This window comes from Crotalus tigris, unplaced genomic scaffold (genome assembly GCF_016545835.1).
Source record: "Crotalus tigris isolate CLP2741 ecotype Arizona unplaced genomic scaffold, ASM1654583v1 scf7180000017550.10884619, whole genome shotgun sequence".
Taxonomy (NCBI): Eukaryota; Metazoa; Chordata; class Lepidosauria; order Squamata; family Viperidae; genus Crotalus; species Crotalus tigris.
Genome location: NW_024096468.1, coordinates 2159958 through 2185340, shown reverse-complemented (window position 1 = coordinate 2185340; position 25383 = coordinate 2159958). Strand labels below are relative to the sequence as shown.

Here is a 25383-nt window from a genome sequence, read left to right as displayed (position 1 = left end):
TTTAAGAAAGCGGCGTTTGTGAGTGTGGGAAAAGAAGCTTAAATGAACTGAAAATTAACTTTAATTGACTATTCTTTACTTTTACATCTACTTTGGGGTCTTGAAAAAATTTCTATTATTGAACTTATTAATGGATTTAGTTTACATGTGAAGAATACTTTTTTTCTTTTTCTGATCTTGTTAACATTATTTTTGGTGTCTGGGAAGAGATTTCACAGTCTACTGAGGACATCTTGTGGACAAGGTAAAATTGCAACTGTCTTTTTCCCCTGTTCGATGTTGAGACTGCTTGACCTTCATATCATCATAAAAGGGAAAAGACAAAGAAATTCAACAGCTGTATTTGTGGGGGTGGACACTGGTTAAATGTTTTTTGAATACAGCCTCCACTAAAAGATAACAGGACTGTTTCTAATCACTATCGAAATGGAGAAATCCTATTCACAACTTGACTGTAAACTTATATTGGAAAAAAATTATGAAGCCACTGAGCAAATATGTCTTCAAATAAAAGAGAGTACTATAGAAACAAAAACCAGAAATTTTACTTTGAACCTACAAACTGACCTCCAGATCTTATCTGAACATTCTACAGACCAAAAAACAACAGAAGCGGAACCAATCAACATTAAAGAAGATTCTACTTCATTTTATAGACAACCTAATGAGATTTCTGATGAACAAAAAATGACTGTAATTAAATCACTTACAATCTTAAAACCAACAGAAATGGATATACAAATACAACTAATTGAGAACCATGATAACTTGGATAATCATCTACTAATTACAAAATTGGATATAATTGAGTGTACTATTCAACAGATCCAAATGTTGAAATTTGAATCTCTAAAACAACAAGGGATTATCTACAAAGGAGTCAGGTCTCCAAAACAGAGGAGGAGATGCTCTTTCTTGACCCAAACGATACTACAAGGCACAAAGAGAGACTTATTTGTTGATATTGAGGCTCTGTTATGGAAACCTCCTTGGCATAAAAAGAAAGCTAGAATAAGATTTAAGAGTATGATCCAAACCTCTACATAACAGGTTTAAAAGGCTTTCTAGATACGGATTGTTTCATGGTTTAAGATGGCTGAATAAGACATTAGATTGAATAAAGATTAACTAAATATTTGAACTTAGTAAGAAGATGTTTGTTTGTGGATATAGCAATTTTGGGTGGGGGTTAAAGGAGTTTGATATAGATATTGATTGATTGATAGATTATAGATTTAAAAATAGAGTAGAAATGTATTTTTTGAATAATATTTTTGTTGTTAGAAAGGATAGTTATTTGGTAATGAAAGAAGAATAAGAGGGATTTTTGAAAAAAGAAGAAATGATATTAATAAATGATTACTGACTATGTTAAGGAAAAAGGAAATGGAGAGACACCTGAAGTGTTAATAACATTTCTATTGTAGCGAAACAGAATATGGTCATTGAAAATAGTAAAGCTTAATACAGGATTTGGATTCATATAGATGAAATGTTATTGATGATTGATTGACTTAACTGTATTGAAATACATTAATTTGAATATATTATTTGAGGGAATAGAGAGGGAGTTTTTAATGATCTAATTTGAATTACATATGTATGATTTTGCTCTTGGATAATTGATTAACCTGTCATCACGTTGTTTCCTAAGCACTTGTTTGTAAAAAGAAAAAACAATAAAACTTGTTGTAAAAAAAAATAAAAAAAATAATGGCAGAGAGACTGAAAAGATTCTTAACTGAATTTATACATTCAGACCAAAATGGTTTTTTGCCAAAGAGACAAATTAAAAATAATTTAAGAGTGATAATGGATGTATTAGAATATTATGAATTACATCCAGGGAAACAACTGGCACTAATATTTCTAGATGCCCAAAAGGCATTTGATAATGTTTCCTGGCAATTTATGATTCAGCAATTACAAATAATGGACTTTGGACAGAACTTTATAAACATGATAAAAACAATATACAATAAACAAACAGTGAAACTGATTGTGAATGGAGACTATACTGAGAATTTTGAGATAAGAAAAGGCACAAGGCAAGAATGTCCATTATCTCCATTGTTATTTATTTTCACTCTGGAAGTTTTAAATAGAAATATTAGACAAGATATAGAAATTAAAGGACTAGAAATAAAAAGTGAAACATAAATTACAAGCATTTGCTGATGATTTGGTATTTATTTTAGAAAAACCTTTGGAGATGATTCCTAAACTATTGGGAAAGATAGAACAATACGGAGAAATGGCAGGACTGAAAATAAATAGAGAAAAAACTAAAGTAATAGTTAAAAACCTAATAGATAAACAAAAAAAATGTCAGAAAAAACAGAACTGCAGATAATCAAAAAGGTCAAATATCTGGGAATATATTTAACAGCAAGATGCTCAACGATAACAGAAGATAATTATACAAAACTATTGAATCAAATAAGACTGGATTTGGAAAAATGGAAAAGCTTGCAATTGTCAATATTAGGAAGAATTTCTACAGTGAAAATGAACATACTACCGAAAATCTTATTCTTATTTCAAACAATACCTATAAGACTTGAGAAAATTTTTTTGAAGACTTAAATTTACTAATCTTGAAATTTATTTGGCAAGGAAAGAAAGCTAGAATTAAGATGAAAATGTTACAAGATGCCAAGGAAAATGGAGGCTTGGTCTACCAGAGTGGGTTTTATATTATCAAGCATCTGTATTAACATGGGTAAAAGAATGGATAACTCTTAGAAATAAAAGGTGTTATATCTGGAGAGGCATGATTTACAATTGGGGTGGCATGCTTTTTTATGGTACGGGAAAAATAAAGTCCATAAATATTTCCAAAATCATTATATAAGAAATGCATTATTAACAACATGGGAAAAAATAAAATGTAAAATATATTTGAAAACTCCAGGGTGGTTGTCAACAATGGAAGCATTTGTACACCCAAATTTAGTGAACCTTGAAAAAATCTGGACATATAGCAATATTCTAAACTTGAAGGGAATTTAAAATCTAAACAAGAAATGGAAAATCAGGGTAACAATCTATCATGGTGGGCACATTTACAAATGCAAGCTAGATATGATAAAGATATTAAACTGTATGGATTTTATAAAGAACAAACTCCGTTTGATAAGACATTGTTAACTTCTGATGAGAAACTTAATTAAGAAAATATATAATTTTCTATTAACTTTGAAAATGGAAAGCGAACAAGTTAAAGAAACAATGATAAGATGGGCGAAAAATTTTGGATATAATACAGAATTAGAAAAATGGCAAAATTTATGGGAAAGAAATTACAAACTGACAATGTCAACTTCCTACAAAGAAAATTTATATAAAATGTTCTATAGATGGCACTTGCCACCAGCAAGACTAGCAAAAATGTTTACATTTCCAATATCTATCTGACATGTTTTTAAAGCTTGTATTTGATTTTGCATGTCACAACAGCAAGAATTATATTTGCACAACAGTGGAAAAATGAAGTACCATCAGATGAAGAAATAATTAAAAAAATACTAGAATGCGCAGAGATGGATAGACTGACTATGAAACTGAAAGAAAAAGAAGCAACAGAATATTATCAAACTTGGGACTTATTTTATCAATGACTAGAGGAAATAATAAAGGATTAGGAATTAAATATGTATTAGCGAATGTAAACTCAGACAGCACGTTTGTTGAAAAATTATTACTGAATGTATAGGGGAAAAAAACCAATAAAAACTTTACTTCTACAAAAAATAATAAAGGCATTTTGTTTCTCACCTACTAGGATAAATTGGGAATATTTACAGGGATACTAGCTTTATAGATATCTGAGAAAATCTCTTTATGCTATAAGGTGATACCTTGATAGAATAAATAAGGGGTCACAATAAAGCATAGTGTAAAGTGATGAAAAGGAGATAATGCAGTTGAGTGGGGAGGTTGCATGCTTCCTTCTCTGATTTATTCATATGGATGAAAAGAAGTATTCAGAAACTTTTTTTTCAAGTTAGATTGATTTCTTTTTTGTCATTTCATCAAACACACAAACTGTTATCTATCTTGTTGCATCAATTTATCAAACAATTTAGGATTCAGAGAAATGCCTAAACTACATTAAATGAAATCATAATAGAAAGCTGATTGCAAACTTCACATGAACATGCCACAGAAGGAGAATGGATCAGGATTGTTAAACATCTTAAGACTTGTTGCAGTTCATTTGGGTGGTTTTGGATTATAGAGGTTGCTGTCCAAACTGAATCAATCTATTTATGAAATCTATTGGTAGCTAGCCCTATAACTTTAATAGAAGAAACATGGCCACTGAACATTGGTTCAGGTGTCTATTGTCCAGCAGCATCTAAATATCTTTCAGGTTCATAGATGAAACTTGTGCCCTTAGTAGATATATTATCTTTTAGGGGATAAATTAGGAATTAATTGTTCATTCCATATCAACATGCTGTTGCTACTTCTTTCCTTCCTATAATTAGGATGGCTCCAGAATGTCACACTGTAATTTCAATGGTTTACATGGACTTTTATTGACTTTCCATCTCAAATTTCCTTAATCATGAATGTGATGAAGTTGATAGGTGTTGCATGTACAAGGGTTGGAGAAAGGCATAAGAAAATAGCTTTCAGGTACATGCTGCTAACAATAGCCATTTATTAGAAAACCCAAACAGTGCTTTCACTCTCATCTTGTCCATCCCTCCCCTTACATATTATTATGCTCGGAACTCGGATATTTAGCATGATTTCAGCCCAGATTCTGCTGCTTCCCTTAAAAACAGTGTTTCTGATACAGAAGGCATAAGGTCTATGGAATAAAGCAAGATTATTACATACACATTCTCTTAATCTATCAAAAAAGTAGCAGCAGCAGCACCCAGGAGGAGCTGCTACTACTTGCCAGTGACTGTTTTTCATGAAAGGTGCACTAGGCCCAGTTCTCTCCCATTACTATCAGCAGCACATCTTCAGGTAGTCCTTGAACTGTTCCTGAATAAGATGCCCGTTGCATTGCAATCTAATAATGCTTTATCAATGGCTGTTTGACAGCAAAACGTAGCAGTGTAACAAGCATCAGGCCTCAAGTCCATGGACAACAGGCAGCTTTTAAAATTAACCAAAAAGCAACTGACAAAGCTAATTGCTGCAATGGCTGGGTGGGTTCTCCCTACAGCAATTAAAGAACAAGGAGGCTTGTGTGCGTTACCTTGTGGCAGGGTCTGCAGAGGAACGGTGCCTTGTCCCGGCTGTAAACTGACCAACCCTTGTCGCTGGAGGTTTAACAGGTGCTGCTGCTGCAGCTGCTGCATCTGCAGGAGCTGTTGTTGGAATGCCAGCTGCTTATTCCCTAATGGCTGCTGGAAAACAAAAGAAAGAAATTAAAACACATTTTCATTCCCAGAGCACGGGCCTTCTAGTTTTTTCTTCAGGTCTCGCATAAGCAGCCCGATCTCAGCTTTAGCTACAGCTAGCACAGCTCACAGTTCTGATCTCTTATCCTCTGTGGCTACCCAGCATATAACCAAGACTGAAAGCCTTTGATCTATCAGAGCAGCAGAAACGAAGGGAGGGTGGCGGAAGAGAAGACAGCGAGCTTGCTTGGCGGAGCACTGAAAACACTCTCTCTCTCTCTCTCCCCCCCTCTCTCTCAAATGTGCCTTTCCATTAAATCTGTTATTTGAATTGTTATAAGAGACAAAACATCTTATATGTCAGCAGAACCTATCTACTTTAAATATATATATAGATTAAACTCCTATGAATGCCAAAAGCTTGTGCATACAAGCAGTCTCCCAGGAGGCTTTTAAAGGCAAGAAAGCTCCTTTTTATGCAGAAACTCAGCACTGCCTGGGCCGCACATATTCTGGAAATGAGAATACATGAGATCTGGAGGTTTCAAAATAAAAAGAAACTTTCAATATTAATTGATTTGATGCACTAGGTCACTCTCATACATGAAAATTCTAATTGTGCCACCTTGAGTTACACATGGAAGAAATCAAGTATATAGATGTTTTAGATATTAATGATGCAGGGATAATGAAGTTTTAATTAAAGATTCCAAACAATTTTCCCATTTTTATCTACCACTGTTATTTAATTGCTTTAAAGTTGTTACAACATATACATTGGAGTATTGCTCTCAGGTGAAAATATACAGAAAGCAAAGTACACTTGCCACTGGCACTGAATATATGAATTCTGTAAATTGTCTTGAGCCATTAAAGGGGTGGGTAGCATGCAAAATATTATAAATCATTCAGACAATCTTTGAGTATAATCTATAGACTATATATGTATTTTTGTCTTGTAGCCATTTTACAACTGGCTTTTTAATCAAAATGTCCATATTGTCCATATTGTCTGTAGTAATAGCCACTGCCAAAGTATTCACAAGTCTAAATTATTAGGGCTTATTTTATAAGCACCATCAGAAAGGTTTTTAATATTTATTTTATAAGCAACATAATAGACAATAATTTTTTGACAAAAACAAAATCACACACCCTCCAATAATGTAGCTCTTCTCTGTCACAATTCTTCCTATCCTCTTCTCAAGGATTATGTATACTCTTATGAGCAGAGCAGCTAAGAGTGCTTAAGAGGGCAAAGAGACCTGCAGCAGCTTCAGTCTGAAGAGGACCTCAGAGAATCAAGAACTGGTAGTATTAACACATGACATACTCAAACCCCCAAACATTAAATTTGTCTATCATTTCATCTTTGAAGGCATTTGACTAGTAGTTTTCTGAAGAGCAAAATAGACTACATCATTACGGATTGTGCCTATATCAAGATAAGTTCATTCACTTTTGATTGGGACTGAATTCCTTTCCAATGAATCATCAGGACTTTTAGCAAAGAGGCATCAAAATGGGAAGGGGCAACCCCTGCAGGGATTGTACTGCAGGCAGAAAAGCAAAAAAAAAAAAAAGGTCTTTAAAAAAAAACCCTTCTTTATTATTTTTTAAATGAATAACTCAAGGCAGCAAACTCACTAATATTCCTTCTTCCTCCTATTTTCCCCACAATAATCTGTAAGGTCAGTTGGGCTGAGAGAAAGTGATTGGTCCAACTGATTTTCATTATTACAGCGGGACTAGAACTCACAGTATCCTGATTTCTAGGCGAATATCTTAACAACTATTGTACACCAAGAAAAGGTTAGGCATTCATGTTCAGCCATTTTTATGGGTGAGACAGATGCACCAAGTTGTCTGGAGAAAAAGAAGGGAACTCCAGCCTTCTCCTTTGTAATTACACTGTCAACAATTTGTTTCATTTGCTTTAGTTCTCAAATGCAGAAAAAATTGAAACAACATAAACTGAATAGAATTCCAGTTTCTCTGCAGGTCTTTCCAATCAACACAAATAGAACAAGAGTATGAGCATGGCCAGAACATTTGCCCGTCTCTTCTTTATGTTTCTTTTTTCCTCAGAATGCTTACAAGATTTATGGAGTATCATTTTTTATGAGAACACATCCTGCTATCAGCCAAAGATGATCTTGTGTTTATAGTATGCATGGTTCAAGTTCAAGAAACAAGATTATTACAAAGACTGACATTCTTGGTGATTCCCCATAATTATAGCCTTTCCTCTCCCTACAAATTCAGTGAAATCCAAGCCTATTAATTGGATGGTTATAAGTTATAAGTACAAGTAGTCCTCACCAACGACCACAATTCAGCCCAAAATTTCCATTGCTAAGTGAGACATTTGTTAAATGAGTTTTGCCCCATTTTATGACCTTTCTTGTTACAGTTGTTAAGTGAATCATTGCAGTTGTTAAGTTAGTAACATGGTTATTAAGTGAATCGGGCTTCCCCATTGACTTTGCTTGTCAGAAGGTCATAAAAGATGATCACATGACATCGAGACACTGCCACCGTCATAAATATGAATCAGTTGCCAAGTGTCTGAATTTTGATCATGTGACCACGGGGATGCTGTTGTAAGTGTGAAAAATGGTAATAAGTCACTTTTTTCAGTGCTGTTGTAAGTTTGAATGGTCACTAAATGAACTGTTATAAGTCAAGGACCAATCGTACCTTGGTTTTTAGGCCTTGAATTAACTTAAGGATAATGGGAAAGTGCATATGAATGATTAATTTTTATTTTTTTATTATGCTTTTCTTATATATCTTCTTTATGTTTGAGAAGAAGCCTCCTTTTTCAGAAGTTTCCAGAAGAATAGAAGAATAGCTTTCAGCACTCATCAATCAAGAGGCCAAGCTATTCTGATTTATCCTTCTACATGGATTATACATGGGGTTTTATATATTAAATATTAAGAAAAATAAAAGCAATGGAAAAATATGGGGAGATCATAAATAGATAATTGTGATGCTTGGATTCCCTCTGTTGATATAAAGCTTCATGAGTGAAGCAGATGGTTATATAATAAAAGCTTGATTTGGAAGTATCTTTAATATTTACTTTCTTCCAAAGTACAGTATTCCAAATGTGACTTTCCTTCTAAATGAGACACTGTCATGAACATATAGGTAGAATATTGGATTACTTATGGTGGATGAATTTTTTTTGAATAGCTAATTTTATTGAACCCAAATTCTTCTCAGTTGCCAAAGGTTGTACAGCCAAAGTAACCCACAGTGTACCCAAAAAAACAAAACAAAAAAAAAAACCCACAAACATCAGTCCTAATGTTAAATCCTTTGGATAAAAAAACTGAATGCAAGACAAAGTAAGTCGCATAATTAAACTCCTTTTTTTCTGAGGAATTGTTGGAAATGTATTAGAACTTTGAAATATTGGTAATTTTATTAAGCCCAGCAGAGTGTTGTATACATAAAAATGCAGTCCATTAGATTCATTTCACTTTTTCCTTCTATATTATTTTTATTAATCCATATTACTCCAAGATTTCTCCCTCATCACTAGAACTGAAATAATAACAGCTAATCTGGCATTGTCTTAGAAGCTACCATTTACCAGAATTTGTGGGCTTCTCTGAACATTTTCACTTCTGGAGATCATCCTCCATGTACTTTTAATAGAACCAATGAAGCTTATCTGCACACTGATAAAAATCTTAAACACAAGAAAATAATTACTGAAGCTACCTCTGCCAGTCACTAGCAATTACTGGTGTACTAATCGTACTGTTCACAATCCTTTCTTCCTCTAATACTTGCAGGTATCTATGGAAAGCTTTTATTTGGATTAAACCCCAGATTTTTACCTTCACTTCTTGTTCCACCAACTCTATGTTCTTTGATCCCTGATCTTTCCCTGGTGATGGGGTTTGAATTTCTTAAAGCATTTTGTCTGCTCTGTTTACATTAGATGCAGCTGAGTGGGTGCAGTTACTGGGGTAACAGGGCGCCAGTCACTTTGATTTATGAGTACATCAAGAGGAGTTTCAGCGTGACACTGTGGACTGACGGGAGCACTTCATTAATTTGATGCCCAGGTTACTTGCTGGCCAATCCTCATGTGCTGCTCCCCTCCTAGATTAACCATGCTGTATCAGGTGGTATACTGGGACAACTGTCACTCTCAAGCTTTCTGGAGTTACAGAAGAAATTAGGATTGCAAGATTTCCTGAATCTACCTTAGCATTTCAAATGCATCAGTACAAAGCAACAATGTAAGGACTAGCCTAGGCACAGTATGTGATGATAGAACTGAATTTATTATACCTGCCAACATTTTCCCTTTTAATTCAAGCAAAGCAATATTTCTAAAGTTATCCCAAAGGTGTTTTCAGGAGGCAACTGGACTTGAAGATGTTTCGTTTCTCATCCAAGAAACCACATAAGCTGAAGGTTAAAGCATTCATTTGCAGGTATCATGCCACAGATGTCCTGTCAGCAAATGTGATTTTATAGGAAATTACAATTTTTTAAAAAATATAGCTGGTCAAAATCAAATTTCACAAAGTTTTAGAGCAGGACAACAAATTTCAGAAAATACAACAATGTGGGATTTGGGCCATTTTGATACTTATATTAGGGATCACTTGAAGTAACCTCTACCATCAATAGACACTCCAGTCATAGATTGGGAAGTACTGCCTTACAGAAAATTTGTGGGATATACTAAAATTTTCAGTCAATGTGTTGTAATGATTACAGTTTTGTAAAGGAACTGGGAAATCCGGGTTCAGGGAGACACAAACTCACAGATTGAGTTTGGGCCAGACATTCTCTTTCAATCTTGTTTAACCATGCTGACGAAAATGGAAGGAGATTTTGCTCTGTATGCCATTTTTTGTTCTTGGAACTAACATAAAAATACATATTGTCAAGTTAATCATAAACAATAGCTGCATAACATGGATATATGCATTCTGAAAATGTATTGTTTCCTGGATCTAACAGGTAACCCTTTAAGTTTTCCTCGGACTATTAAAATGAATATAATAGATTTTCCAAATTATCATAGAATCTCAATTGATGTTTCTCAAGTAATACCAGAAAATGCTAGAAATACTTTCACAACGTTCTGCATTATGATGATGCTTCTGGCAAAAGTGCCAATAGCAGGAATGGTACAAGTATCTTTTATTTTAGAATTCTACAGCAAAAATCATATACTCGAGGCAGATAAATCTCTTAAACAAGGGCCAATTATTGAGAATCCCTGCAAAACATTTACCTGTGAATTAGTCACAGTTAAACTTGCTTATTACAAAACACAGAAGCAGTGACTTGAGAAATTTTTTGAAACTAATTCTATATTAAATAACCAGAGTCATTCCAGTTTATTCTCTCAGATGGAAAAGAAGCACACCTGTTATTTTGTATGCAGAGCAATGCAATGCAATTTTTCTAGCAACTCTCTTTTCCCCTCAATGGTTTTTTCTTTTCTGCAGATTTTATTTATTTTTTTTGCAAAGTATAGTGTCTTCCTAAACTCAAATCAAATCTCACCTCTTTGGCTTGCTGCTTTCCAGCTTGTTGCTGAGTCAGAAGCTGTAGGTGAAGCTGTTCCTGCTGCTTCTTGTAGTATTCCTGAAGCTGAAGAAAAAATAGAAGAAAAATAGAAAAAATGATGATAAAAGTTGGTGTTGCAGTACTTGAATGTTCTGCAACTATCTAGTAAGATGCGAGCACACCATAAAGTTATTATATGATTGTCTATAGCAGTGGTTCTCAACCTTTCTAATGCCGCGGCCCCATAATACAGGTCCCCATGTTGTGGTGACCCCCAACCACTTATACATCATGGGGTGCCAGGGGCGTGGCGAAAGAAAAGGGGGAAAAATGGCAGACAGCCTTGTTTGGCGACCCCCGTGAAATGGTCGTTCGACCCCAAATGGGGTCCCGACCCACAGGTTGAGAACCACTGGTCTATAGGTTCATAATGAATAGAATCATAAAAGAAGTCAATGAAACAAATGCATTTATTTCTTTTGCTTTTTTAATATATAATCATTGTACAGTCACAATAATTATTGAAAAGAGGTCATTAACTTTTCTATTTTACAGACAAACCCAGAGACTAAAACCTTGATAAGTTCATGAAACCTGATCTTCCCATGAACATATCTTTCTTTGAGAAAGAGGATATGGAAATTATTTTCCCCAAAATACCGAACTTGAAATGAAAGCAGATAGCCAACTGCAATATTTTTCTAGAGGGTGTAGAGAATACATGTCAACAGACTAGAAGAGTCAATCAAAAGAAGCATTCCCAGAAATGAAAGAATATTACTCACTAACATTTTATTGAATTACATGAGACCTAGGCTGTAACCTTCTCTTGCCAATTATTATTTGGGACAAGAGAAACAGACAGAAGAGGAAAGAGAGCAGGAGAGGATATAAAATCTTGTGTATTTTTATGTCTTTTTGGACAAAAATGAATTAGCTTGGAATGCACTGAGCTGCATTATGCCATATTTGAGAGATATTGAACTTTGGAGAGACTATCACATGTGACACATGGCATTCAAATTGCTGCACACCAAATTAGAAAAATCAGGAGGGGAAAAAAATGGAGGGTCCAAGACAGAAAGTTTATTTGTTTTAATTTAATTAACTTATTCAATGAGTCATTTTATTTAATTTTCCTTTTTTGATGAATTAAAAGGATAACATTTTTAATAGCAACTTTTGGAGGGGCTCTTGACCCAAACCAAAGCTTGTTAGATATAATTAGTTCCCAGGGCTTATCTGGCACTATTTATGGACAAATATTGCTTTAACAGGATGAAGTCACAGAAGAAAAATCATTCTTGCCTAAATAATGTTTATATTCATATTAGAGCAAATGTTATTTATTTTGCTTATTAAAACATTTATACTTGTCTTTAAGTTACAAGCCTATACAAGTTATAACACTTTAAAACCCATAATATAAATAGTTAATCATATTTGAGATAAACACATAATAAACCACTGAGTACAATAGGAATCTAATAAATTCAGAGACTGACCTACTATATAGAAATAACAAACTGAAAGCAAAGCATGGTAGCTATAGTAAAACAAGCAGTAAAAGTGAGAGATTCTCAAACATTTTGTTCCTTTGAGCTTTGGTTTAGTACCTGGGGGTACACATCCACTGGAATCTCCTAATTCTAAGAAACATTTTTGTTCCATCTTGCAAGTGTTTTTAGTACTATGATAACCAGAGTCAACCAGGGCTTTTTCCAACTGCTTTGCATTTTGTTCTTGTCTCACCCGGTGTGCTTTATAGTGAAATAAAAAAAAATGTGTTCATTAAAGTCCACTTTGAAACGTTGGTAGGGTGTCATGGTAACTTCAGTAAGATGGCAGGAACAGCCAAAAAACTGAGACAAGGTAAGAGTTTTGCTGGTGAGAAACCTGCTACACAGCTTAGAAGTTAATGCTGAAAACACTTTTTTGCAAGGTTTACTCCTGCATTGCAACTGGCCAGAAGTTAATCAGTTCAAGTACAGAACAGCTATAGAAGCCTTGTACACAGGCAAATGAAGGGGCTTCATGCAGAGGACTCCCAAAAGTCATTAAAGACCATGAAGAATAATTTATACTATATGCAATGCTTGATTGGAAAAGAAACTGGTCTCTCCCTTAAAGGAGCTTAAAGTCTAAATGAAAAAGAAAGACACGATTTTCTGGGATGAGACAAAGGATAGAAAGCATGAATACACGTGAATGTAATTGCTTATAAAAAACTTTGGCTATTTTAATGAGAATTAAAAATTGTGTCAAAAGGATTTAGGGGCAAATGACAGGTTCCATATTTCTACTCCCTTCCTCTTTGGGAAAGAGCATCTGCATCAGAAAACAAACTCTATCTATCTATCTATCTATCTATCTATCTATCTATCTATCTATCTATCTATCTATCTATCTATCTATCTATCTATCTATCTGCAGTATTGTCCTAGCATTTGATTCCTTCCTGTAGGTGTTCCTGGAATTATAACATTTTATAATATATGATGTTCCAGGCCTTGTCTCTAGAAACCCAGGTGCCTGAAGTTGTTAGGAAGATTTATTTTCAAATCTGGCTGGTTCACAAGCTATTGCTTTTCCTGGGCTATAGCTAGTAAACTTGGTTCTAAATTATGTGAATTTAGCAACCACTCACAAGTTAAACAGACAAGTGTTTCTTTTTGGACTTAAGAAAGCCAAATCTTCTGCTTTAAATTATTATTTTTGTTTCTGGAAAGTTCTGTGCAACACGTGAGCTTCAATTAAAAGAAGCTTTGGATACTCCCTAATCTATACAGATAAACCAATACATGAAACTGTTTCCACAAACACTTAGTTTTCAAATAATATGTTTTAGTGGCCAGAGTAAAAATGTGTACCTATTATTGTTTAGCAAACTTAGTAAGTACTGGATGAAACTAATTATATAAACTATTTTTATGTCATTAGGTATGCTGGATGGGGAATTCTGTGACTTAAAATGCACACATCTTAAAGTTGACAAGGTTGACTGGCAATGTGATTTTGAACTTATCTTGCCTAAATACAAGGTTTAATATTTTGGAGAGAGCCATTTCCAGGTTAACAATGCCTTCTTTCAGGTGCAATTTTGGTTAGATTATTTAGGAATAGAATTCAATTTATTTAATCTATATATTACCTCAAAAAATCTAAAATGAATTATTTTTATCCATCAAGCTCTACTTTTTTTCTCCGAAAGAAACTTACAAATCAAAATTAAAACTTTAACTAGTGACTATTTCTAGATTCAGGATGTGAAATTTTAAATTACTTCAGTTTTAGTTCCTTAATTATTTATCTACAAAATTTTAATATTTAGCACATGGAAGAATTTCAGCTCTTCAGTGTGACGAGACATTTAAAGGACTTTGCTTAGTGTATGTTAAGTGGCTCTGAGCTTTTCTTAAGCATGTCAGTTTTAGTTTCATTATATTAAAATAAATGATTTACAGATGTAATTTGTTTTTTGGGGGGGAAGAGATCAATACAGGTTTCCTCAATGGGGGTGGAGGAGCAAAGCAGGGGAAAGCTGACTTCTGAGGAATGTCCCCAGGGATTCTGGGAGAGTCCTTATCAGCTTGTGTTTGACAGCACTGACAGCAGAAACCTTTCACTTTAACTCTGCTGAACAGGTTTGGAAAGCCTCCTGTTTACCCAAAAGCCAATCAAAACCAGGTCTCTATATGGGATTCTGAGAACATTGGGTCAAGAGGTGAGAGGTGTGATGTTTGGTTTTCTTCTCACAGAGAATGCCAGCTATTCCGGTCCAGGCTGTTTAATTTGCAGTCAGACGTGTTTCTCTATCTGGCTCCAAAAAGGCTCTGAGAGGGAAGGACCCCACCCAGGTTAGTGTTTACCTTTTGTTCTTCCCCTGGGGCTAACCTTGACTCCTTATCAGCATGCTTGAAATAAACAGGTACTTAAGGCAGGAGGAAGGGTGTGGAGGATGCTGTGGTTTTTATGTTTGCTCTCCTTTCCCTGGTGTAAATGTTTGTCCAAACAGTTGTGTTTTCTTGGGGATTTTAATCTCCTCCCTCATTTTAATAATTATTTTCACTTGTATTTAGTTTAAAAATATACGCCCATCCGACTCCCAATTCTATATAGAGGTGGATGAAAATGTTTCCTAAGGGAACTCTTTAAAGTAAAGTTTTATAGGATTAAGCATATTTTAGAGCCATAAGCTAACATGATAAACGTGCTGCTGCAATTCAGAAGAAGCCAGAACTTGAAAAGTTCCAGAGCGCAGAATATGCTCAGTCACCAAAACCAAAATGAAAATTATATCTAACTGCTTTATATGTAGCTCTTAAGCTGACTGTCATTATATGGGAAAAAATTAAAAAAGCTTTGAAATAGAATGTCTAGAATGGGGTTTCAATGCAAAATACACAGTCGGCATTGTTAAATAGGGCATTCATTTAGTCCTCATTTGTTTAGCACAAATGTTTAATTGAAAGATGTACAGGTAGTCATTAACTTACAATCACAATTGAGTCCCAAATTTCTGTTGCTAAGTGAGTCATTTGTTAATGAGTTTTATCCCATTTTATAAGCTTTCTTGCCACAGTTGTTAAGTGAATCATTGCAACTGCTAAGTTAGTAAGAGGGTTTGTTAAGTGAATTGGCTTTCCTTGTCAGAAGGTAGCAAAAGGGGATCACATGACCTGGGACACTGCAACGGTCATAAATATGAGGCAGTTGCCAAGCATCTGAATTTTGATCACGTGACCACAGGGATGCTGCAATGGTCATTTTAAGTGTGAAAAATGGCCATAAGTCACTTTTTTCAGTGCCATTGTAATTTTGAACAGTCATTAAACAAACTGTTGTAAGTCGAGGACTTATCTCTATTATGCTTTTCATTTTCAGTTTTTATCCAGCTATTCTCTGACTCTTAAAATTTCATGGGAACAATCAATGCAGGAAGACAAGAAATAAAGAACTTTTTATAACTACCCATTATCCTAAAATTAGTGCTGATTTAGAGAGGAACCTGCTATGGCAGTGGTTCTCAACCTGTGGGTCGGGACCCCATTTGGGGTCGAACGACCATTTCACGGGGGTCGCCAAACAATGCAGTCCGCCATTTTTTCCCCCTTTTCCTTAGCTGTGCTACTCCCTTTTATTCTATTGGCTTTTGAAAGCCAATAGAATAGACTCTCTTGAATAGAGTCTAATTCTATTGGCTTTCAAAAGCCAATAGGAATTGTCCAGGCTGTCTCTGCCCTGCTGAGCCCGCCAAAAGTCCCATTCTGCAAATGGTGCTGCACCAGTTGAGTAGTCCTCGACTTACGACCGGTTGAGTAGTCCTCGACTTACGACCGGTTGGTAGTCGTGGCATTAAAAAGGTTGAGAACCACTGTGCTATGGGAAGGGGACTGTATTACCCAGGGTTAAGAACACGGTAATTTTGTTATGTGGAAAAAATAATTCAGCCACATTTTATCCAACTATAGTATAACTAAAACCTGAACCCATTTTACAAGACTTAACTTCCAACCATATTTAACAAAGTTAGACTTTCTAACTAGACCAATTCCAGATCATCATTAAGAGAAAAATAAAGTAAAACGAAACAAAACTGGGGCATTGGAATCCCTATGTCCTCTGTAATATATCTCGGTAAATAAAACAAAAATCAAATTCACAATCAAAATCTTCACCTGCAAATAAAATCTTCAATCTTCCCTCATATACAGCCTATCTTTTTATATACCTCCAATATTTGAATTATCCAAAAGATTTCAATCCCCATATCCATGACAAAGAATTTTCTTTTAAACTGAAAAGAGTTGGACTTTACTGTCAAGGATTCATGTTTTTATTCAACTATTACATCCAGCAATTTTGGGCAAGTCAGTAGTTTTCAGCCCATCCTGCAAATTTACAAACAGGAAACACATTGCATTTGCAGGAGAGAAATTCAGACATAGATGTCAGCTTCTGTGACATGAAAAGGTTTGCTCAAATGCGAGCTGCTTTACCTGTTGCAGCATAATTGCTTGTTGCTGCTGCAGCAGAGCTTGAAGCTGAGGTGGAGACAGAATCTGTTGCATCTGCTGGGGTGTGATCATCTGAGGAGACATCATAGCCACAGACACTGGAACCTACAGAAGATGGGTTACAGGAGATGTCAAGTAGAGGGATAAGAGAGAGTTTGGAAAAAAAATACTTACAGAGATAATGTATACACTCATACATACTCTTTATTCTCCAGACATGCGGATGTGAAGAAAATACATGTATTTTCTGCAGGTGCAGTAAAGCTAGAGCATTTAAGTGCTCATAATCAGCAGAACAAAAATAGCTGCTTAGTGTTCAGAAAAAAACATGATCTCAGTTTTGAGGTAGATTGTTCTGTCAAATCCTAAACTTTTATCCAAGTCTGAATGCACACAGTGAAGCAAACCTGAACAAAAGTTGATGTTAACACTACAGATGGAAAGCTGTAGACAGAAATACAAAATTCCACTTCATATTTCACAGGTAATTCAATTAGCAGATTTTTTTTAATTCTACCTCCCCAAATCAATACTGAAGCTAGTGAATGAATGTTATTCAAAGAGCTATGTACACACACACACACACATGCACATACACAGAGAGAGAAATGAAAGCAAGAGAAAATGCTATTTTCCTATTTGCAAGATGAAACCATACATTGTTTTGAAAAGTTCTGTGGGACTTCCCTTTTACCAATTGCTGTAGATGGGAAACCATATTTTAAGTTTCACTTATTTGTTTGCAGCTGGTAGCAGGCTAAAGGAGGCAAAGTTACATCCCACTCATAAATGGAGACAAATTGTCAATCCTTTTGTTTTTGTTTTAATGGGAATTTCATTTAGTTTTAAATACTTTGTTTCCAGATTTAATCTAGAATGTTGTGAGTATCCCATTTTAAAATAGTTCTTAGCAATTGGACCATGAAAATCTAGCAGCACAATCAGAACAGCTTCTGGGTGGCAAGTTGTCTATTTAACACAATTTAACAGATGCCCACAGTGACTGTTCACATATGTAATATAGCCGCACTAGCTGAATTCCTGAGAATAAAGTTAGGCATTTCTGTTGCAGCAAAATATTACATAATGTTACAAAATATTTTGAACAGATTCATACTGAGATTTGATACCGTCCCCCCACCCAAGCGTACATTTAACGTTCAGTCATTGCTTCATAATACTGTTTCCCTGCCTTTGAAAAAACTCTAGTCTGTGGACTATAAACCACCTGTCCTAACATGCCTTGTTTAAGGGCAGGAAATAGTGCTGCTTTCTCTAAGTCCCCAAAGGTTATTATTCTTATAGCCTACATTACTATCAAAACAGACAAGTCAGAATTAGGTCACTGTAATTCATGATGCCCTGTAAGTGGGTCAAAAGTTAAACAAAAACTTCAATGAGTGTTCATCCTTACTGGAGAAGGGAGATCAAGAAAAAGTCACATAATCACTTCGTGGTTGACCACTATTTCCTCTTTGTTCATTTGTGAATAATGCTTCCAGTCAACAAGCCATTTGTGACAACACATCCATCAGTACTGAAAACATTTGTTCTAAGTTTGTGATGTTGTTGTGGAATGTAAAATTGTACTGCTATTCATAACAAAAATTAGGTAACATGTTTATCATAAGATGGTGCAAGGCAGGGAGAAAACGCCAACTGTGAACTAAATACAGTCTTCAGACTGAAATGCATTTGTTGCAAGAAAAGTACTTTTCATTAAATAAAGTGGGGAGATAGAAGCATGTGGCATCCTTAAAGCAGTACTTAAAGCAGTTAGTACCCCATTACAGAAACAGAAAAAAAATTATTCAGAAAAGTTTCATGAAGGCTTGTGTCCGTAAGTTAATGGAATCAGATTTTACATGCTTATCAACATCTTACTGATTACCAATGACTGTAATTATTATCAACAATTAGAAAGCTAAGAGAAGCACAGAGTATTTTTCATGCTGCATCCATATTTGAGTTTCCCTCCAGTAATCAGAAATACTTGAACTGAAATATTTCATTAGGAAGAAACATTTCAACCACTTGTGTGATTAAATTATTATATCCCAAACAAAATTCTAACTTTTATCTTGTAATTATTTTTTTTGAAATTCTTGCAAGTATTTTTAGAACACTGATGTTACATAATATCATATTATATAGAAATAAAAAGCTTTATTATCTTCACATGCAATTAAAAATGTCTTGTTTCTCCGCAATAACCATCTGAAGAAAAATAAAAAACATTTCACCTGCCCAATTGGGTATTGAAATTAAAGCCATTTACCATGTAGTGGAAAGTTTTTTAATCCTATGTTGTTGGTGGAATAGCCCATAAAGAGTTCCATTTTTAATGGACCTTATATTGTATGCTAGCCCAGAAGATACAGGTGGGAGGAATAAGAAAAAAAATGTATCTTCACCCTGGCAGCTCTTACTTCTACTCCAAACAGCATTTAAAAGGAAAAGGTTGTTTTGGAGGTCTTTCTGCTCCAGAAATAATACAACTGATTTCCAAGTCAATCTGTATTTCTAAAACATTCTACACACACACACACACAGCACATCATATTTCAAGAAAGCTAACAATAATAAACTAAAATTCTAATAAAATATCCTCAAAATACCATTAAACACTCTTGGAATATAGCCTGCCTCCATTGTTATCATTTGCCTGTGAAACATAATTTCTCTTTCCTCCCTGAACTCATCTGAAATAAATTCCATGTAGCTCATATTGCATAACTCCCACCTTAATTACCCAATAAGGAATTCTTGAACCATAGTTTTATGAAGATGCTAAAGAGACATGTGGCTTAGATAGTTACCAATTGTACACTTTAAATCCTGAAGATATGCATAATACATTTTTAAAACAAAAACTAACAGCAGATAACAGATTGGCTGTAGAAAGTGAGGAAGAGGATCTTGGCAGAAATACACAAGAACCTGTTGCGAAGACAAAGGAACTGAAGTCCAGAGATATGAGATAATATTCATAAATGACTCAGGCAGACTCCTCCCTGATTCATTGGAGAATAAAAGGGGGAGGAGATATGCTATAATTAGATTTGCAAGATTCTGTTGATAAAATCAATCTCAGTAAAGTAGTTTTAGCCTTCCTATGGAGTTCATTTCCTGGACTGGTCTAACTAATGGAACTGACAGTAGCATTTTCCACACAAAGCTCTATAAAATTCTATTCCAGATACTGTTATTGCTTTGGATCAGTATAATGCAGATGCCAGTTATTACATTTCAATACTGGTGTTAAAAGTAGTTAAGTATTTATACCTGGTCTTTTGGGCATCTTCTCAACCATAAATATCTTAAATCTAATACACTTAGCACATTTTTTCTGCAATCAATGTCACAGTCCTTCTTTTATATTCCTTCCTACAGCTATTACAACTGCCTGAAATATAAGAGAAATGAGAAATATGCTTTCTAAGAATGAATGTATTAAAGAAGAATTAATGTACTATGAAACTCCATGCTAGCAAAAACCACACCGCTTGTGTGAAGAAGTATTAGTATTATGCAGGGTTCTCACAGTGACTAAGACATCTTCTAGGATCATCAACCCATCCTTATACCAAAATGAGAAGTTCTGTATTAGCTTAAGGATGGCTGTAATAATGAAGTAAAATAGGAAGAAATGTGGCTTAAAGAACAAGAGCAAACCCAGATGTGCTTTGATGATGTCGCAAAGAATATGGAATGAATATATCTTTCTGTAAGTATAACTGAAGGACTATTTTTGAATCTATCAGGTATGTTCATGAGTCTAAATATGAAATACCAATAATGAATAGAAGCTTCCTTTCACTGTCCTGTCTCCATATTACTTCATTTCCAGGGGTTTGTGAAAATTATAAAACTTCTTCATAGATATAAATAATTATGCATTTCTGCATAAACATCAAGCAAGAACATAAACACTGAAAAGTTTGGAAAAATCTATACAACTCTTACTTGACATATTTATTTTTCAGTTAAAGAAAAACCTCTCCATTTTTTAATCCCAAAAAATGTACAATTCCTGTAGTACAGAAATACTAGCTCCTGTGGAATAAGGTTCTTCAGAATTATGTCTGATAGATCCTGGCTAGGAATATAAAGAGCAAAGGAAAATGGAAGATTGAGGATTTTAATTTTTAGAATAAAATTAAGTTATTGCTTCTTCTAATGCTGGAAGATGCCCTAGAAAAGGTAACATCTCCAAACATGTCAGATGAGCTCTACGTGCCTTCAATCAAAAGGTATGATTTTTAACCCAGGTGTCATGAAATTGTGGAAAGATTTCCTGATTAAGCTGGGTACCATTCCTCCCTCCGTGTCTTGTGTAAGGAAAATCTATTTCTGATGGTAATTAGCTGTACATTTCAAACATTTCAGTGCTTTTGGAATATATGCTTTGAAGTCACTTTGAGCACAGGAAAAATGGCATATAAATTACTTGAATAAGGAATGTAAATTACTCTATTTCAGCCATGCCTTTCTCCAAGCCGGAAATGTCAAATGAGCACTATGAGGAACAGGTATCATATTTGGAGTACTTTCAAAGAAACATTATATGTTGCTGTTCCACATGATGTATACAGTATTAGAGATAGTCACATATTTTCCATCTCATCCAGCATTGCTTGTTATTAAAGATGCCCTAGCTTGTTTTCCTTTCATTGAAGACTATGCAGTGCATGTTGCCTTCTTCTCTTCTCTCAATCTATTCAGAAAGAGAAAGGCTGCACCCTGGCACATGAAGCATATCAACTCTGTCATCAGACTAGCAAGTAAAAAAAAAAAAAAACCTGGAAGACATTCTTACCTTTAGATTTAATAGTTCTTGAAGCAGACAGAATTGCACCAGGGAATTTCTACACCCTTCTGTCCTGTCAGTTCAAGCAAGCAGGAGCTTGCTGACCTTTGGGGCATGTTAAAAGCTTATCTGTTTACTCAGGTTGCTGGCTTGAGGGAGGTGCACCAAATTTCATTTGTCATTCTAGAAGTCACTCCAAGTTAACTTATGAAGTTATTTATTAACTGCCTTTGGACTTGCTCCAAGACTGCTGAAGAGGCACTGACAACTAGAATCAGTCAATGAATCAAGGCAATCGGACCTTGGTCCATCTTGACAAAATTCAGACTGCTTAAACTTAAACTGCTTCCTACTATTAGAAAGAGACTCTAGCAATCCTTGTGATAATTGCAGCATTCTTCCAGCTTTTACAGTAAGAAAGCTCGTAGAAGACCAAATTTATCACAAGGACAGCAACAGTGAAGAGTCTTAATGAACTGTAGTGGAATAATTAACATAAAGACTTATTATTGTAGCCTCCACAATCTGTATTTGGCTAGTATATCAAGTTGCTAGTAGTTCATGCTTTATCTATCAGAATGGCTGTTCCAACATGCAAGAAGCAATGAAAATCAATAAAGAACTTTGGGTAGTAGCAATAGGAGAACAAGAAAGAATGCAGTTGATGCCCACTCTTTAGAAGACAAGCATCAGGATAATTTCCTTTTGCTGCTCATCAGCTTGCAATGTGCTCTGAATGAGAGCCTGTAATTAATTGCTCATCTGAATCCCCCATCTGAACTCTCCCCCCACCACCAAGCCCCCCCACCACACTGTACATCCAGCATGATACACGTTGGCTGGCATTTTCAAAATCGGAGGCATTCTAATTACCGGAGAGTTATAACACCTTCCATTTCGCGCCCGTCGGACTGACACCCTGTCAAGAGCAAAGAGACTTGCCAGAGGTTTTGACAACACTAATTGCCCCTATAATCTAAAAACACAAAGGAGAGGCGATTAGTCGTGAGGGCCGCAGCTCTCGATCCGACATGAGGTTTTCACAACGTTACAAGAAAACAAAAGTGGCGCCTTTTAGAGTGTGATGGCTGCTAACAAAGCAGAATTATATTTTCATACAAACCTTTGTCTACATCAAATAGCTTCCCCTTTTCTCTTAAAATGCTATGCTGACACCATGAATGGTGGGGGTTTCTTAGAGGAGGGTCATGAAGGAAGATATACATGAGCTATGATTCTCACATTCCTGCTTCCTACTTTACAAAGAGTTGGTGGAAAAAGTCACTAATGACTGCTCTATCATGATTAGATTCTTTCTCTCCCCTACCTTCTTTATCCTTCCCCAGTGTGGGACCCTCCAGCATGCTGGACTGTAATTCCCTCAATGCCAGCCTAGTAGTTGCAATGCTGGCTGAATGGAAGAGTTGTAAACCAACAAATGTAGAGGGCTCCAGGTTGGAGAAGGCTGTTCTCAATTAGATTGTGTGAATTGTTCATCTAATAATGTCTTTCTGTGCATTTCATTTACAGAAAGAATCTGTCCCTCCTAAGTACCTGAATAGACAAATTAACTGTACAACTCTAAATGGCTTGAAACATGAGTATCTCAAAGATGCTCTCTTCTGTTACGAATGTATTTATTTATTTAACACATTTATATAGTTGCCTGTCTCATAAGAAGTGGCTCTGAGTGGTATACAATTATTCAGTAGATGCCATCCAAAGATACTCCCTTTGTTTCTGAGGCTGTGTATCAGACATGCAGAAAAGGACCTTCTTCTACATTACTCTTAAGCTATGAAATGTACACTTTATGACACTACAACAGATCTTCATTCATTTGTTTTAGCAGCTCATTCTGAAGGCTAATCCCTTCCACTATGGGCTTTTTTTTTAATTTTAAGTGTTACTTGCTGATATAAGTAACTTGAGTATTTAAAAGGAACAGAAAAGCAGAATGTAAATGAATATATCTTCTTGGGTCAAAAGCAAGACATTTGGCTAGCTGAACAGCTAGAGATGAAATACTTTACCCCAAATATAGAATCCAATATAAAATCCACATATATTAAACCTACTTCCTTTTTTAATCATCTTTATTTATTAGAATATTTTTAAGCGGAGAAAAGATTAGCAGAGAAGAAAATAAAGAAAAAGAAATTAAGAAAAAGAAAAAAAGATAAAATGCAGTAGATAAAGGAAAAAGAGAAGAAATATTTAAACAAGCAACTTTCAATCTTCCACACAACAGTTACAATCATATTTATTGTCACTCCTCCCCCCATCAAGGTTATATCACAAAGGTAATTTCTTCCCAAATCTTCCCATTTCCCACTCTTTTCAAATCCAGAAATCATTACATCATTTTTATCTATTTTCTGCAAAAAGTCCATAAAGGGCTTCCAGTTTTTTTAAAGAAAATATTTACTACTTTATCCCTTATCAAATAGGTCAATTTTCCAATTTCTGCTAATTCTGTTATCTTCACATTCTAATCCTGCATTGTGGACCACATATATTAAAACTTCTCAAATCCATTTGTGCCTCTACCCCAGGGGTAGGCAACCTTGGCTCTTTTATGACTCGTAGACTTCAACTCCCAGAATTCCTGAGTCAGCTATGCTGGATCAGGAATTCTGGGAGTTGAAGTCCACAAGTCATAAAAGAGCCAAGGTTGCCTAGCCCTTATGTGGATGGGAAGAAATTTTGCTATGACTATCAAATGGCAGATATTGGAAGTTGCACAGCTACTTAGAATAGAGTGTAATAATGAAAAGTGCTGGAAGCTTTTGAAATGGCTATATTGATGGGGTATTGAAGAATATTTTGCTCAGTTATTTTATCTCTTTTCTTAACATCAAATCACATTTCATATCTTAAAAGGAATCAAAGGGGTGATGAGAAAAGTAAATAATGAGATTAACTACCTGATGAATTTAAAACTCCTCTTATGTTAATGGGACACACTCCCTATTCATTTATTTGATAATCAATGCTGAGTGTTAAACAGTGGTTTCTATTCAATTATCTACTTTCACTACCAAATCTCTGTTATCAATGGAGCATCAAATCTAGTACAGGTAATCCTTGACTTATGACCACAATTGAGCCCAAGATTTATGTTGCTAAGCAAGACAGTTGTTAGGTGAGTGTTGCCCCATTTTGTGAGCTTTCTTACCATAGTTGTTAAATGAATCACTGCTGTTGTTAATAACATTGCTGTTAAGTGAATTTGGCTTCCCTATTGACTTTGCTTGTCAGAAGGTTGAAAAAGGTCCTTAGGACACTGCAACCATCATAAATATGAGCCAGCTGCCAAACATCCGAATTTAGATCACATGACCATGGGGATGCTGCAACTGTTGTAAGTGTGAAAAATGGACATAAATCACTTTTTCAGTGCCATTGTAACTTCAAACCATCACTAAATGAATGGTTGTAAGTTGAGGACTATTTGTACTCAATTCCTCTTGAAGAAGACATTGTACTAATCACCAAAATTACATTAGGTAAGGCATTACTTGAACTTTTTCTGCTTCTACATCCAGATTCAGCCATAGTTTCATTCCATATAGCATTAACCTTGTAAATTCTCAAACTTCCTCCTTCTGTTATATTTTCAAGATGGACAGTGTTTAAT

At 35.1% G+C, this 25383-nt stretch overlaps 1 protein-coding gene across 10 annotated transcripts in view; it reads right to left on the bottom strand.

The window, feature by feature from the left end:
* FOXP4 (forkhead box P4) overlaps positions 1–25383 on the bottom strand; it is a 175681-nt gene that overhangs the window by 48561 nt on the left and 101737 nt on the right. For 8 of the 10 annotated variants that reach the window (XM_039339780.1, XM_039339814.1, XM_039339789.1 and 5 more), the window contains 3 exons: positions 16916–17038; positions 10914–11000; positions 5222–5372 (listed from right to left, as the gene is read on the bottom strand). In XM_039339780.1, coding sequence (XP_039195714.1) covers positions 5222–5372; positions 10914–11000; positions 16916–17038 — 361 coding nt within the window. Of the gene's footprint in view, positions 1–5221; positions 5373–10913; positions 11001–16915; positions 17039–21752; positions 21832–25383 lie in introns of those variants that run through there. The other 2 variants (XM_039339848.1, XM_039339829.1) reach the window with 2 other exon arrangements.